Source organism: Euleptes europaea, chromosome 3 (assembly GCF_029931775.1).
Source record: "Euleptes europaea isolate rEulEur1 chromosome 3, rEulEur1.hap1, whole genome shotgun sequence".
NCBI lineage: Eukaryota > Metazoa > Chordata > Lepidosauria > Squamata > Sphaerodactylidae > Euleptes > Euleptes europaea.
In genome coordinates this window covers 120,849,427-120,865,913 of record NC_079314.1, presented here as the reverse complement: position 1 = coordinate 120,865,913, position 16,487 = coordinate 120,849,427, and the positions used below count along the sequence as shown (strand labels likewise).

General features: G+C 49.1%; 1 protein-coding gene across 1 annotated transcript; it reads left to right on the top strand.

The window, feature by feature from the left end:
* Positions 1 to 1,167: 1,167 nt before the first annotated feature.
* On the top strand, positions 1,168 to 12,394 carry LOC130474938 (carboxypeptidase A1-like). Its single transcript, XM_056846629.1, has 11 exons — positions 1,168 to 1,232; positions 2,085 to 2,166; positions 3,921 to 4,055; positions 4,362 to 4,460; positions 4,887 to 4,988; positions 6,131 to 6,232; positions 7,113 to 7,223; positions 7,884 to 7,974; positions 9,004 to 9,203; positions 11,134 to 11,218; positions 12,207 to 12,394. Exons 1-11 carry the CDS (start codon positions 1,168 to 1,170, stop codon positions 12,392 to 12,394), a joined length of 1,260 nt encoding a protein of 419 aa, XP_056702607.1.
* Positions 12,395 to 16,487: the final 4,093 nt, after the last annotated feature.

Here is a 16,487-nt window from a genome sequence, read left to right as displayed (position 1 = left end):
TATTTTAGTTCTGAAGTACAGAGTTTTTCCCAAGTGTCCATTGGTATCATCTCTCCAAAGTTTTGCATCCATCTTATCATATTCGTTTTAACTTGTTCGTCTTCTGTATCATATTTCAAAAGTAATTTGTAAATTTGTCCTAATAAATGGTCATCTTTTTTGGTCACAGGTAATTCAAATTCTATCAATTTTCGAAATGGGCCAAATTGTAGAAAGTCTGTTTTTAAATGCGAGCGCAGTTGAAGATAACAGACTGCTGGACTTGATGGGCCTGGGTCTGATCCAGCAGGGCCTTTCTTATGTCCTTTATGGACTGTGCACCCCAAGCACCGCTTGGATAGTGAGCTGGCCCAGCTGGGAAGATAGGAAGATAGGTGCTGTGGAAGCCACCTTCAGAGACCGGAGGAAAAGATCCCTGTCCCTCAACTGAAGAGAGAGGGCAGATGTGTGTCTTCGTGTGAGGCATGCGAGAGAGAATCAGAGAGACGTCGTGAGTTGGTGAGGATTTTCTCTAGAGCTCCCACCACTTGACCCATACCCAACACAAACACAAACATTGTATGGAAACAAATTGCATGACTTGGTAGGGTTGGGAAATTCCTAGAGCCTAGGGATGGCAGGGTTGGCGGAGGGAACGGACCTCCGTCGGGTATAATGCCATAGAACCCACCCTCCAAACCAAACATCTTCTCCAGGGGAACTGATCTCTATTGGTGGAGATCAGTTGTAATAGCAGGAGATCTCCAGCTACTACCTGGAGGCTGGCAACCCTACTGATCCCCCCTCCCCAATAGCAGCTCTGCTGCTTGTTCCACCCTCAGACCCAAACCGACCACAAATCCCAACGATGGGCTGCTGACCAAGGAGATATTAGAAGAGGGGAGCGGTGTCATTTTGCTTCACGGTAAGCCCGGCTCTGCCCTGCTCCTTTCCTTGTGGGTCTGCAAACCTCGTGCTCCAGTGTCCTCTTCAAATAAACCCGGTTCTCTTCCCAGCAAACAGCTTTTCATTAACCCGCGTGAAGTGTTATCTCTGGTCTCGTGGCCGGGACAGACAGCATGAATACTATCCCACGAGAGGTGGGGCCTTGAGATTGCCCAGCAGAAAAAACGACAACAGGGAGCTATATAGGACGGCAAACTCAGGAGCCCTTTCTCATCGCTGACCATGAAGCTTCTTCTGATCTTCGGCTTCCTTCTCTCGGCCGCCTTTGGCAAACAGCTCTTTGTCGGGTGAGTAACGGAAGAAGAAGGGGAGCCAAATACAGGCAGGAGGAGGGTTTATCACGATATTTATCACCCTGTAGCTATTTCAATGTCCAGAGTACTTTGTTTATGATGCTGTGTGCCATCCTTACTCCAAAAGGATTATGTCATCTCATTTTAGAATCACAGAATCATAGAGTTGGAAGGGGCCATAGAGGCCATCTAGTCCAACCCCCTGCTCAATGCAGGATCAGCCTAGAGAATCCCTGACAAGTGCTTGTCCAGCCTCTGCTTAAAGACTGCCAGTGAGGGGGAGCCTCACCACCTCCCTAGGGAGCCGAATCCACTGTCGAACAACCCTTACTGTAAACAACTTTTTCCTAATTTCCAGCTGGTACCTCTCCACCTGCAATTTAAATCGATTACTGTGAGTCCTGTCCTCTGCTGCCAACAGGAACAGCTCCCTGCCCTCCTCTGAAGCCCTTCAGATACTTAAAGAGAGCAATCCTGTCCCCCCGCAACCTCCTCTTCCCCAGACTAAACATTTCCCTTAGCCTTTCCTCGCAGGGCTTGGTCTCCAGGCCCCTGACCATCCTCGTCGCTCTCCTCGGCCCCCCGCTCCATTCTGTCTGCATCCCTTTTGGCCTCCAGAACTGCACACAGCAAGTGCGGCCCGACCAATGCAGTATACAGCGGAACTATGACATCTTGAGATTTGGATGTTACGGCTCTGTTGATGCACCCCATTTTATCCTCGCAACAACCCTGCGAGACAGACACATGCACTGATTGGGTTTGGGACTCCCATGTTTTCGTCACTGTTCCACCCGGACCCGCAAAACATATCCAAGCTGTTCCCCATGTCCCTTTCTTCTCCAGAGACCAAGTTCTCCGCATCAGAGCAGAAAATGAAGAACAACTAGGCATGCTAAAGGAGCTGGAGGAAAGGAGAGATTTGCAGGTAAGGAGATAGGCAGCTCACCTGTGTTGAGGGGCACGTACATAAGGGCCGTCAAGTCACAACTGACTTATGGCGACCCCAGCAAGGGGCTTTTAAGGCAAGTGAGAAGCAGAGGGGGTTTCCCATTGCCTTCCTCTGCAGAGTCTTCCTTGGTGGTCTCCCTTCAGAGTACTTAGCTTCTGAGATCTGACAGGATTCGGGGTATACCCCGCCATTCCACATCCCGTGCTCAGGGGTGTGGCTGTAGAAATGAAATGTCCGAGTCGCTAGCACTTTCTGCAAATAAAAATATCTAAGCAAATCACCCACTTAACACCTTTCCTACTGGCTGAATTTGGCCAAGGCCAGAAAGCTAGAGGACAAAAGGGTAGGAGGGGAAGGCGGAGGAAAGTATTTGAGGCATGCCAATTTGACGGGTGCCTGGTCCCTATCCCAGCCGGAGGTTGGGAAGGTGCTGGTAGGATTCACAAAGGGTTGGTGGGATCTAACATCTGTAGATTGTGGAAAAGTTGTTCCGCTCAAACAAGGTAGAAATTTTGAATGGCTTTCATCTGACACATGCTGTTTATTTACTTTGTTTATACCCCACCTTTCTCCCCAAAGTGGCTTACATCAGTCTTCTCTCTCCCATTTTATCCTCACAACAACCCTGTAAGGTAGGTTAGGCTGAGAGACACATTGGGATGAAAGAAAGCAGGTCAAGAATTCACTCAACAGTTACTGAACGCTTGAATGCCGCTTGAGCAGGTGACTCTGAGCCCACATGGTTCCCCATCCTGATGCCCTCAGTGGCATAAAAAAAGTCTGTCTGAGATGGCTGCATCTGAGTTGTGACTAACAACATTAGCCACATGCATTGTGCAAATTATTCCACCATGGCAGATTTGAGAGGATGCTTCCAAAATTCACCCCAGCAATTCATAAGAATTCCAGAAGAGCCCTGCTGGATCAGACCAGTGATCCTTTCTCACACAGTGGCCAACCAGTTCCTCTGGAGGGCCAACAACAGGACATAGGGTCCGAGGCCTTCCCCTGTTAAGAACCTCAGAAGAGCCCTGCTGGATCAGACCAATGAGGGTTCATCTAGTCCAGCTTCTGTCTCACATAGTGGCCAACCAGTTCCTTTGGAGGTCCAGCAATAGGCCACAGAGGCCGAGAGTCCTTCCCCTGATAAGAATATAAGAAGAGCCTTGCTGGATCAGATGAGTGAGGGTCTATCTAGTCCGGCATCCTGTCACACACAGTGGCCCACCAGATCCTCTGGAAGGCCAACAACAGGGCAAAGAGGCCGAGGCCTTCATAAGAACATCAGAAAAGCCCTGCTGGATCAGACCAGTGAGGGTCCATCTAGTCCAGCATCCTGCCTCTCACACAGTGGCCAACCAGTTCCCCTGGAGGTCCAATAACAGGGCATAGAGGCTCTTTCAAGTGTCTTGAAAGCTTTGAGGGTAAAGGAACTCAACTGTGTTTCAATGATCCCACAAGATGTCTCCCCTGGGTCATATTCACAATCTGGTGGTCCTTGGAATGCCCTGAACCTCTGAGATCCCAAATCAAGGTATCCGGTTCAGCCCTGGGCTCTAACGTTTTCCAGGATGTGACATCTCCAGGGAAGCTTTCCATGATCTTAATTCTTGACGACACAAAACGATATCCCAGAAACCTCCCCAAAAGTCAATCTTGGTGAGGCTGCCCATTCAGGAATGTTGAAGAAGACTAGTGCTTGCTAACTTTGCTTTGCTTTTCGAAATCAGATAGACTTCTGGCTTGGCCCAGCTAAGCCCAAGCTCCCAGTGGATATGAGAGTCCCTTTCCAGAGCCTTCAATCTGTCAAGGTCTTCTTGGAGTCCGGGGGGATTCCCTACACCATCATGATAGAGGATCTACAGGTATGAGTAGCTGCAGCGGAAGAAGAAATTCGTACCTCTTGTCCATCAAAGGTCCTTTTTAGAGCACCTTCTTATCCTGTCCTCATGAATGAAGGGAAAAGAGGAGTTCATTGACTTGGGGTGTGTGGTCTTAAGCAGCGTGGCCCCCACCCTTTCCATTCAATTTAGAGCCCCTCCCATCTAAGACTCACAGTGGGTCAGTCTGGCCCAGGTTGTTGAAAGCTTTCTAGGTGGTTTCCAGAGAATGGCTGTGGGTCAAGTAAATGACATCTCTGAGCATCTTTTGGATATTTTCCCCCCAAACAGGATTTGCTGGATAAGGAAAAGGAAACCATGCTGTTGTCAAGGAAGCATGAAAGGAGCTCGGGGAAATTCAGCTTCTCTTCCTACCACACCATTGAAGAGGTACTTTGCATCTATTAGCATGTTCTGCTCCTCCTCTTGCTCATTCTTAGTTTTCTACATAGAATCATAGAGTTGGAAGGGGCCATATAGGCCATCTAGTCCAACCCCCAGCTTAATGCAGGATCCCTCTTCACCACCAGCAGGAGTTTTTTGGGGCGGAGCATGAGGAGGGGAGGGTTTGGGGAGGGGAGGGACTTCAATGCCATAGAGTCCAATTGCCAAAGTGGCCATTTTCTCCAGGGGAACTGATCTCTATCGGCTGGAGATCAGTTGTAATAGCAGGAGATCTCCAGCTAGTACCTGGAGGTTGGCAACCCTACTGATGAGGGCAGAGAGGCGAGGTGTAAATTTTATAAATAAAATAAAATAAAGCTCAAATGAGACCCTCAAGAGATTCAAGTCCAAGCAGCCATCTCCTCCTTCCAGATCTACAGCTGGATGGATGATTTCGTGGCTGAAAACCCAAACCTGGTCAGCAAACTCCAGATTGGACGGAGCTACGAAGGACGACCAATCTACATTCTCAAGGTACGTAATCTACAGACTTATGGCACAAATGGACCATGGTGATGCTCAATCTCCATTCAGCAAGGGGATCCTTGGATAAACTATGCTGTGTGTGTGTGTGTGTTAAGTGCCGTCAAGTCGCTTCCGACTCATGGTGACCCTATGAATGAAAGTCCTCCAAAATGTCCTATCTTTGACAGCCTTGCTCAGAGGGCCGTGGCTTCCTTGATGGAGTCCATCCATCTCTTGTTGGGTCTTCCTCTTTTCCTGCTGCCCTCAACTTTTCCTAGCATGACGGTCTTTTCCAGTGACTCTTGTTGTCTCATAATGTGATCTAAGTACGACAACCTCAGTTTAGTGATTATAGCTTTCAGGGTCAGTTCAGGCTTGATTTGATTAAGAACCCACTGATTTGGTTTCTCTATGCTAGAGAAATACAAATATTTATTACCAGCATAAAAGCATTCACTCCCCTAAGGAGTCGCTTTCTCATAGGCAAACTGCCAGTTGTACATGGGGTATTTTTATAGCCTTCCTCCTCAGTAGACGGCCAATGACTTCTATCATGTTAGTGAAGCACAATAATCCTTAGGGATGTTAAAGGGCCAGAGGACACACGAATGCCCTTCCTTGTCTACTGTCATAGCAAGGCAGAGGGTGAGGGCACTACGGTTGCCAACTCCAGGTTGGGAAATTCCTGGAGAGTTGGGGGTGGAGCCGGAGTGGTGTCTATCGCCATAGAGTCCACCTTCCAAAGCAGCCGTTTCTTCCAGGTCAACTGATCTATGAAGCCTGGAGATCAGTTGGAACTCCCAGAGATCTCCAGGCCCCACCTGGAGGTTGGCAACCTTAATAGGCAGCTACCTGGTAGAAACAGGTTTGTGCCGCCACTGAAAGAAGAAGAAGAAGAGTTGGTTTTTATATGCCAACTTTCTCTACCACTTAAGGGAGACTCAAACCGGCTTACAATCACCTTCCCTTCCCCTCCCCACTGCAGACACCCTGTGAGGTAGGTGGGGCTGAGAGAGCTCTGTGACTAGCCCAAGGTCACCCAGCTTGCTTCAGGTGTGGGAGTGGGGAAACAAATCCAGTCCACCAGATTAGCCTCGGCCGCTCATGTGGAAGAGTGAAGAGGCGCTGGCAGTTGTCGATTTCTCTTGCAGTTCAGCACGGGAGGGGACAGGCGCCCAGCCATCTGGATCGACACCGGCATTCACTCCCGGGAGTGGATCACCCAGGCCACAGGGCTCTGGACAGCGGGAAAGGTAACGTGGAAAAAACGGGCAGGTTTGGTCAAAACAATTTTGAAAAATGGGTTGCTGTTTGGAAAACTTTGAGCTGTTGTTGAAAGCAAGGTTTGGTCAGTTGGCTGTTTTCTCTGTTGTTTCCCCCCCTCTGATCAGTTACTCCTTGTTGGTTTCAGTATAAGCAGCTGTTTCGATTCTTTTGTAAATGTTTGCTAAAAACTTTTAGAAGACTGGCTTATTGCCAGCGCAATGGTAAAGACTTGTGAGATAAGATAAATGTAGAGGCTTAGAAGTTTTAAAAGATGCATGGTCCTATTATTGTATTTTAACATTCAACTTTTAAAGTTTTTACGTTGTACCATTTTAAGTATGTTTTTATTATTATAGATCCCCTGGGGAAGCATTTTGACATGCAACGCATCAGGATGATCAAATAAATATCGTTTAGATATTTGAAGAGTCCTTTTGCACTTTTTGTTTTATTTTATTTCATTTAATTTGGCCCCAAGTCGGCATCCCATTTTAAGCCAGTTCTTCTTACATGGGAGCCAGCATGGTGTAGTGGTTAAGAGCGGTGGTTTGGAGCGGTGGAGTCTGATCTGGAGAACCGGGTTTGATTCCCCGCTCCTCCACATGAGCGGCGGAGGCAGATCTGGTGAACTGGATTTGTTTCCCCACTCCTCCACACGAAGCCCGCTGGGTGACCTTGGGCTAGTCACAGTTCTATTAAGAACTCTGTCAGCCCCACCTACCTCACAGGGTGTCTGTTGTGGGAGGGGAAGGTGTGATTGGAAGCCGGTTTGATTCTGCCTTAAATGGAAGAGAAAGTCGGCATATAAAAACCAACTCTTCTTCTTCTTCTGACAGGGGCGGGGTGGGGGCTTCCCTCTTTTTACAGATAGCCAGCGAATTCGGCAAAGATGCCTCATTGACTGCAGTGCTGGACTCCATGGACATCTTCTTGGAGATCGTCACTAACCCGGATGGGTTTGCTTACACGCACACCATGGTAAGGTCTTCAGGGAAGGGAAGGCTCTGAATCCAGAGCCCGATTCACGGCTAAGTGGAACACACTGGAGAGTAGGACCCCAGCCAAACTTGGAGCCTTCTGACAGTATCTGAGACCACTGTCGTAGGAAGGAAGAGCGCCCTCAACCGGCTCCCAGTACTGGGTTGCCTTAAAATCGAACATATCTCAGAACATTTGCATCTGCCCTAATGCATGCTCCGTGCACCCCTGTTGCCAGTGAACATAGGAACATAAGGAAAGCCCTGCTGGATCAGACCCAGGCCCATCAAGTCCAGCAGTCCGTTCACACAGTGGCCAACCAGGGACCTCTAGGAAGCCCACAAGCAAGACGAATGCAGCAGCATTGTCCTGCCTGTGTTCCACAGCACCTAAGATAACGGGCCTGCTCTTCTAATCCTGGAGAGTACATAAGAAAGGCCCTGCTGGATCAGACCAACGCCCATCAAGTCCAGCATTGAGGTCTAGCACCTTGAGACCAGGGTCAGCTGAGGGCTGGTGTGGTATAGTGGTCAGAGTGTCAAAGTAGGATCAACGATACGCCTGGTACAAATTCCCACTCTGCCATGGAATCTCACTGGGTGACCTGAGTGCTGGTTGAAGTGATGTCTGAACGCCGCCGATGTGTGTCTGCTTGTTCAGAATCGCATGTGGCGAAAGACCAGATCCATCAACGCTGGATCGCCTTGCATCGGGGTGGATCCCAACCGGAACTGGGACGCCGGCTTTGGAGGCAAGCGTGCTGCTTTGGGAGCTTCGTTATTAACATCCTCAGTACCACTTTGATAACAGTTATTACTTTCCTGAGAAGCCAGTGTGGCGTAGTGGTTAAGAGTGGTTAAGACACTACTCTGGAGAACCGAGTTCGATTCCCTGCTCTTCCACATGAAGCCTGCTGGGTGACCTTGGGGGCCAGTCACAGTTCTCTCCGAACTCTCTCAGTCCACACGGAGGCAGGCAATGGCAAAAGATCTCCAAACATCTCTTGCCATGAAAAACCCTACAGGGTCGCCATAAGTCAGCTGTGACTTGAAGGCTCACACACACACACGGTGCTTTGTATATTGTGGACTATTAATATCAATTGTCAAATCAGGATAACAACACTGCTCTGCTTTACAGCCAGCATGGTGTAGTGGTTAAGAGCAGTGGACTCTGATCTGGAGAACCGGGTTGGTTTCCCCACTCCTACACATGAAGCCAGCTGGGTGGCCTTGGGCTAGGCACAGCTCTCTTAGAGCTCTCTCAGCCCCACCTACCTCTCAGGGTGTCTTTTGCGGGGAGGGGAAAGGAAGGCGATTGTAAGCCGGTTTGATTCTTCCTTAAGTTGTATATAAAAACTAACTACTACTACTACTACTCTTCCTCTTCCTCCTCTTCTCCTTCTCCTTCTTCTTCCCTTGTCAGGATTAATAAGGGGCGATTTACACGATACCCGTGTGATGCAGCTGCTACTTCCTTATGGCTGGATCCCAGGCCACGTTGGTAATCTTTGAAGTACAGAATCACATGGGAAATTTCCCACGTTCACCCACCCTATCACTCAAGCCCTGTGGGACTCAGCCATGAGAAATCAGCAGCTGCTGCGATATGTGAACTGGGCCTAAGAAAATGCATATGAAAGGCTTTGACTACTGCAATGAGCTTTAGGTGGGGCTGCCCTTGAAGACTGTTCAAAAACGGCAGATAATGCAAAATGCGGTTGACTGCCTTCTAGTGGGAATTGGCATATTAATTCCCTTCCTTCTGGATTCCGCCACAGGTCCTGGATCCAGCAGCAATCCTTGCGCTGAAACGTACCACGGGTCCTTCCCTCACTCGGAGAGCGAAGTGAAATCCATTGTGGACTTTATCCTAGGCCACGGGAATGTGAAATCCGTACTGTCCATCCACAGCTATTCGCAGATGCTGATGTTCCCCTATGGCTACAAGCCAGAGCCGGCTCCTGACCATCAGGAACTGGTAAGATGTGGTTCCTCCTGTAAACTTACCTGTCTTTTTCTTTTACGGATATTCACGAAGAACCATGGGAATTGTAGTTTGGCAAGAACACAAGGAAGGCCCTGCTGGATCAGACCCAGGCGCATCAAGTCCAGCAGTCTGTTCACACCGTGGCCAACCTGGTGCCCCCAGGAAGCTCACAAACAAGACAAGTGCAGCAGCATTATCCTGCCCATGTTCCAATGCACCCAAGATAATAGGCATGCTCCTCTGATCCTGGAGAGAATAGGGATGCATCATGACTAGGGTTGCCAACTGCCAGGTAGTAGCAGGAGATCTCCTGCTAATTCAACTGATCTCCAGCCGATAGAGATCAGATCACCTGGAGAAAAACGGCCGCTTTGGCCATTGGACTCTATGGCATTGAAGTCCCTCCCCCCAACCCCGCCCTCTTCAGGCTCTGCCCCAAAAATCTCCCGCTGGTGGCAAAGGACTGGCAACCCTAATCATGACTAGTATCCATTTGGACTAGTAGCCATGGCTAGCCCTCTCCTCCATTAAAATGTCCTCTCTTAAAGCCTTTCAAGTTAGCAGCCATCACCACATCCTGGGGCAGGGAGTTCCACAATTTAACTATGCATTGTGTGAAGAAATACTTCCTTTTTGGTTGCTCTTTTCTGCACCTTCTCAAGCTCTGCTACATCCTTTTTTTAAGGTGTGGCGAATCCCAGGGGTTTAAAACTGTGCAACCATGTTTCATGGGCGTTATCATGTATGTTTTAAATCGTTAGCCACTCTGGTGGCCCTTGTAAGGGTGGAAAGGAGGGATACAAATTTTGTAAATAAGTAATAATAAATAAATAAAATGGGCAGTTGCGGCGGGGGGGGGGGCATGCCATTCCGAAGAACCTGTGAGCAATTCAGAAATTTAACCTATGTAAAAGTTGTATTCTATTAACTGACGTAACAAGTGACGCATAAAAATGTGGGAATAGAAATTCATTGTGCAACTGCCTTTCGAACCTCAGACTCGGATCAATGTACCGGCTTCTCTTCCCCCTGCCAAAAACTCTCACTGCAGACACCGCAGGAGTGTTGGGGAGTCTCACACTCTGCCAACAAATGATGACTGCATGCCACATTGCGGGTCCAAAGTTTCCTTTTTTAAAAGCCCACAGGTACTCCTAACAGCCCCTGATAAATGACAGTTTCCTGTGGGAAGGGGTCTGAGGCAAGGGCACAGATTTATCTATTTATTTAAAACATTAATCAGTCACCTTTCTACCAGCCTGGTGTAATGGTTAAGAGCAAGAGACTCTAATCTAGAGATCCGGGTTCGATTCCCCCACAAGATCGGTGGATTCTAATCTGGAGAACCACTACATCACGCTGGCTTTGATAATTGATAATTACAGTTATCAATAATTACAATTAGCAATTGTAATTGCAGGAGATCTCCAGCCACCATCTGGAAGTTGGCAACCCACATGAGCGGCAGACTCTAATCTAGAGAACCGGGTTCGATTCCTCCACAAGAACGGTGGATTCTAATCTGGAGAACCCCTACATCATGCTGGCTTTGATAACTGATAATTACAGTTATCAATAATTACAATTATCAATTGTAATAGCGGGAGATCTCCCGCTACCATTTGTAGGGTGGCAACCTTACTTTGGGGGAAAGGGTGGGGTAGACCTGTAAGTAAAATAAATAGCAAATAAATAAAACTTGGGGCCTTGTGCGTGCAAAGCTGGGTCTGTTCCACCGAGCCCCCCACCCCAAATAAATCCAGAGAGGAGGAACTGACTGTAAAGGCTGCGCTGAAATTTCTGATACTTGGAATAAAAAAGCAGGAAAATAGGAATCCTTCCTTTCCTTTGGGGCTGCCGCAGAGAGGATCACCCCAGATCTCCAGACTGTTAACTCGGCTCTTTAATATCTCGCTTACAGAATGACTTGGCTCGAGAGGCCGTTTCGGCCTTGGAGGATGTTTACGGCACGGTTTACACTTTCGGAAGCACCATCGACACCATCTGTGAGTAGCGGAGCCGCATTCCTGCCCCTCTTCCAAATGGGCTCGTTCGTAGGGTTGCCAACCTCCAGGTATTAGCTGGAGATCTCCTGCTATTACAACTGACCTCCAGCTAGGGTTGCCAGGTCCCCACTCACCTTTGGCGGGAGGTTTCTGTGTGATCTTGTGTGTGTGCGTGTGTGCACCAACGCGGCACTTCTGGTTTACAACCAGAAGTGCCTCCTCGCAAGGAGCCTTAGACCACTCAAACTCTTAGCTGCAGCGACCCTTTACCACTCAAACTAAGAGTTGGCTGGAGGTAGGGTTGCCAGGTGCCCACTGGTGGCGGGCAAACCCCCGGTAATGTGCCCCTCTGCCCGTCGACCAGCTGAGGGCCGGCGGGCAATCATGCATGCGCGCACCGACGGCTTACAACCGGAAGTCAGCGGGCAGAGGGGCACATTACCAGGGGTTTGCCCGCCACCAGTGGGCACCTGGCAACCCTACCTCCAGCCGATAGAGATCAGTTCCCCTGGAGAAAATGGCCGCTTTGGCAACTGGACTCTATGGCATTGAAGTCCCTCCCCTCCCCAAACCCCGCCCTCCCCAGGCTCTGCCCCAAAAACCTCCCACCGGTGGCGAAGAGGGACCTGGCAACCCTATGAATGTAACTATATAAAGAAGAGCTAGATTCAAGTCCAGTAGCGCCTTGAAGACCAACAAGATTTTCAGGGTATGAGCTTTCAAGGGTCAGAGCTCCCTTCGTCAGATCTTTGACTCGAGAGCGTTCATACCCCAAAAATCTCGTTGGTCTCTTAAGGTGCTCCTGGACTCGAATCTAGCTGTTCTTCTGCAGATAAGCAAGGCCACCCTCTGAAACTGTATAAAGAAGGACCGGGAGAGGGTAACGGGGTCAGGTTTGGTGAGGTATGAGGTTTGGGGTTCAACAGAATGGGATCCCCCCCGGAACAGTGGTTTCGTCAGGGTTTTGTGCCGCCATCTTTTTGTGCAGACCGGGCCGACGGGACGACCATCGACTGGAGCTACGAAAACGGGGTCAAATATTCCTACACGTTCGAACTGAGGGACACGGGCCGCTACGGTTTCATCCTGCCCGCCAATCAGATCATCCCAACGGCGGAAGAAACCTGGGTGGCGCTCATGAAGATCATGGAACACGTCCGCGACCATTCTTCTTAACCAAATGGGGTCGCGGGGAGGGCGATCTACATAGGGTTGCCAGCCTCCAGGTGATGGCTGGAGATCTCCCAGAGTTACAACTGGTCTCCAGGTTACAAATATCAATTCCCCTGGAGAAAATGGCTGCTTTGAAAGGTGGACTGTATGGCATTATACCCCGCTGAGGTCCCGCCCCTCCTCAAGCCCCTGGCTCCACCCCCAAAATCTCCAGGAATTTCCCAACCCAGAGCTGGCAACCCTAGATCTATGGTACCATTTCCAGGCCAAGGTCCAGAAGGGGTAGCATTGTACTGGAATTCAAGATTCGGCTTTCTCATTTCTGTTTCCTGTTGAGATAAACAATGGATTGGAGCCTACCATTTTATGGGTGCTTGTATGGTTCTTTGGGGCAAGGTGTAGGGTTGCCAACCTCCAGGTGCTAGCTGGAGATCTCCTGCTATTACAGCTGATCTCCAGCCGATAGAGATCAGTTCACCTGCAGAAAATGGCCGTTTTGGGAATCGGACTCTATGGCATTGAAGTCCTTCCCCTCTCCAAACCCTGCACTCCTCATGCTCTGCCCCAAAATCCTCCGCCCCAAAACCCTCCCGCTGGCAACCCTAGCAAGGTGCCTTCTGTAGATGCCACATCCAATAGGACTGGATCAACAGGTGCCAGGATCCAACCCTTTGCCGCTCGACTGGTGAGGGAGAACCTTTGTGATAATCATCATTCTGCAATCCCTTCCAGGATGGCTGGAGCAATGTTGGGTTTGAAAGAGCCATCGTTGGTTGCCTGCTAGGGCAGACTGGATGACCCTCAACTCCTATGCATGGCTGGGGGAGCGGGGAGAGAAGGGGACTGGGGCTTACTTCCTGCCCACCTGACGCAACTGCCCCTTCTCTGGCCATCTGGGGACTGGCATGCCAATCATGTGTGGTCAAATCCAACCCTTGTGGAATTGTTCAAATCTCAACAAGACTTCAATAAAAATGCTCCAGTGCAAATCTGAGTCAACCAGACCATTTCTGTTATGTTTGATAGCGTCCAACTTGGCAAAATGAAATGAAAGTTTTCAGTCAGATGTTTTTGAATGCCAGAAATGCCGGGCTGGTTGTCTGGCCTGACACACGCCACAGCATTGGGGTTCTTTGCATGTGCTATAATAAATGCTTTGGAATAGGGTTTCCAGCCTCCATATGAGACCAGAATCTCCCGGAATCTCCCAGAATCACAACCAATCTCCAGGGGCCAGATATATCAATTCCCCTGCAGAAAAAGGCTGCCTTGGACAGTGGACTCATATTTCTCTCCTGGGCTGAGTCGTCACACTGAAATCAAAATTATCTGGGGCCAAAGTCTAAGGTTGCCAACTTCCAGGCGGGCCCTGGAGATCTCCTGGATTACAACTAATCTCCAGATGACAGAAATGAATTCCCCTGGAGAAAATGGCTGCCTTGGAGGGTGGACTCTATGGCATTATACCTTGCTGAAGTCCCTCCCCTTCCCAAACTCCAATCTCCCCATGCTCCATCCCCAAATGTCCAGGAATTTACTAAGAGTTGGGAACCCTACCAGGGCAGAAAACAAATTACATAATTAATAACAATGAGATAGGAGCAATATACCACGATGTAACAGAAGCAACATAGACACAGCGCAATAAGAACTCGATTGGAAAAGTGGAGAATGCACTGGAAAAACTGTATAATAAATAATCATAGAACTCATAGATTCATTGAGCTGGAAGGGACTTCAAGGGTCATCTAGTCCAACCCCCTGATTAATGCAGGAAATTCACAACTAACTATCTCCCCCCACTACCCCAGTGACCCCTGCTCTAGGCCCAGAGGAAGGCAAAAAACCTCCAGGATCCCTGGAGGAAATTTGGCCTGGAGGATCGGCATTACCCTGGGCATATATAGGGTTGCCACTCATATCTAGATTATATGCTGGCAGTCAGTAAGCAATCCAGCCGGTCTAGAGCAATACAAGGGGAAATCGGCAGCTTGGATATCGACTTAGAAAACCTTGCATCAAGTGACGAAAGCTACATCTTTCAAACTATCCAACGGCGATTATACGACCATGAAAGACAGCTCTTTATTCCACACTCCCCGAGAATTTGTTCTCCTGGCCCTTTAGGCATTACCACAACCTATGGATCCTGCGCCAGCTACCTATATAATCTAGCTCTTCCACTACAGAGAAGAGCCTTCATGTTGGCAAGATTAAATGCCTTCCCATCGGCAGTGACTCATGGCAGGTTTCTTAGCACACCTCATAATGCCCGACTATGCGCCTGCGACTCTGGAGTCCCGGAGTCTGTGGAACATATCCCATTGGACTGCCCACTCCACGGCGGTCCTTGCCATACAATGTTCAGCCATCCGCCAAATCTTCGGCGTATAAGATCTAAAGGGGACCTGACTCGCTTTCTTTTAGCAGATCAGGATAGTAACTGCTCTAGTAGCCTCCTTCTTAGCCACAGCCCAGAATCCCCAAAGATCATCGGGTTCAAGACAGCTCAAGTATTGTATTTTAATCTGCAATTTTAATCGATAAATTATCAGTATTAATGAATTATAAGAATGATCTTAACCTATCTTTGCCAGCTGTTCGGCGTGTTTTATTATTTTAAGATGCCAATAAAGGTATTGTATTGTATATAGGGTTGCCAACCTCCAGGTAGTAGCTGGAGATCTCCCACTATTACAACTGATCTCCAGCCGATAGAGATCAGTTCCCCTGGAGAAAATGGCCGCTTTGGCCATTGGACTCTATGGCATTGAAGTCCCCTCCCCAAACCCTGCCCTCCTCAGGCTCCGCCCTAAAAACCTCCTGCCGGTGGCAAAGAGGGACCTGGCAACCTCCCAAGGAAGCCTGTTTATACAAATAAACCAACACTGTAAAACTGAACAGCATAGCAACAAAAACAGTATAATATGTACACAATGAACAATGGAATGAAAACTGCCAACAAGGTCACAGGCAGTATCTGGAGCCCTGTCCCCTTTACGAAAATGCCCTCCCAAACCGTACCGCCAAATTTTCTGATAGGAAGAAGAAGAGTTGGTTTTTATATGCCGACTTTCTCTACCACTTAAGGAAGAATCAATCGCCTTCCCCTCCCCACAACAGACACCCTGGGAGGTAGGTGGGGCTGAGAGAGCTGTGACTAGCCCAAGGTCACCAAGCTGGTTTCATGCGTAGGAGTGGGGAAACAAATTGCCTGGAGAAAACGGCTGCTTTGGCAATTGAAGTCCCTCCCCTCCCCAAAGCCTGCCCTGTTCAGGCTCTGCCCCCATCATCTCCCACCAGTAGCGAAGAGGGACCTGGCAACCCTAGGCAAATGGCACCCAGGGACCATTTGGGCTCAGGAAAATGACCCAGCCTCTCACCTGTGCTTCAGTCCCCATTTGAATTGGGACCCTGCATGCTTGGGAAAGGAGTTCCCAGCTGGGTAACACGTGGCTGTTGGTCTAAGAGGCAGTTCGGGGTTCCCCAAACCAGCTCATCTAGTGTCCATGGCAGAATGAGTTCTAACGAGTTCATCTGCACAACAAGGATTCGAACCCGGATCTCCCTTCTAGTCGAACACTCTCACCACTAGACCGCACAGCCTCTCCTTCATACAGATGCCTGGGCTAAGTGGTCTTTCCTAGCAGCACACACGTGTACCAAGGCCACACTATCAAAACTCGCCTCCTGCAATTGCTCTCGAGGACTGATATGGCACCGCGGATCTGGAAACTGCTGACCTGCTGGAGAAACTGCAGAAGCTGGCATTTAACAAGCACACGAGAATCCATCTCAGGGCTTTCCTGGAGCTGTACTGGAATTGTGGCGGGAAGCAAGCCTGAAGGTTTCAACCTCTGATTGATCACGTTAGAGACGCCATGAGATGAGGTTTTCCTGGGAGTCATAATTTCTGACCGAAAAGTCCTTCATCTAATCACAGACAGGTGAGGATTGCTAAGGTGACGGCTGCCAACTTAGAGGGCTTGAAGAGGGGAGTGGGCATGTTCGTGGAGGAGAGGGCTATCCATGGCTACTGGTCAAAATGGATACTGATCATGATGCATCCCTATTATCTCCAGGATCAGAGGAGCAG

Coding starts and splice junctions, on each gene's coding strand:
- LOC130474938 (XM_056846629.1), top strand. CDS start 1,168: ATGAAGCTTCTTCTGATCTTCGGCTTCCTTCTCTCGGCCGCCTTTGGC. Junction 7,224..7,883: donor TTGCTTACACGCACACCATG/GTAAGGTCTTCA, acceptor CTGCTTGTTCAG/AATCGCATGTGGCGAAAGAC. Junction 7,975..9,003: donor CTGGGACGCCGGCTTTGGAG/GCAAGCGTGCTG, acceptor ATTCCGCCACAG/GTCCTGGATCCAGCAGCAAT.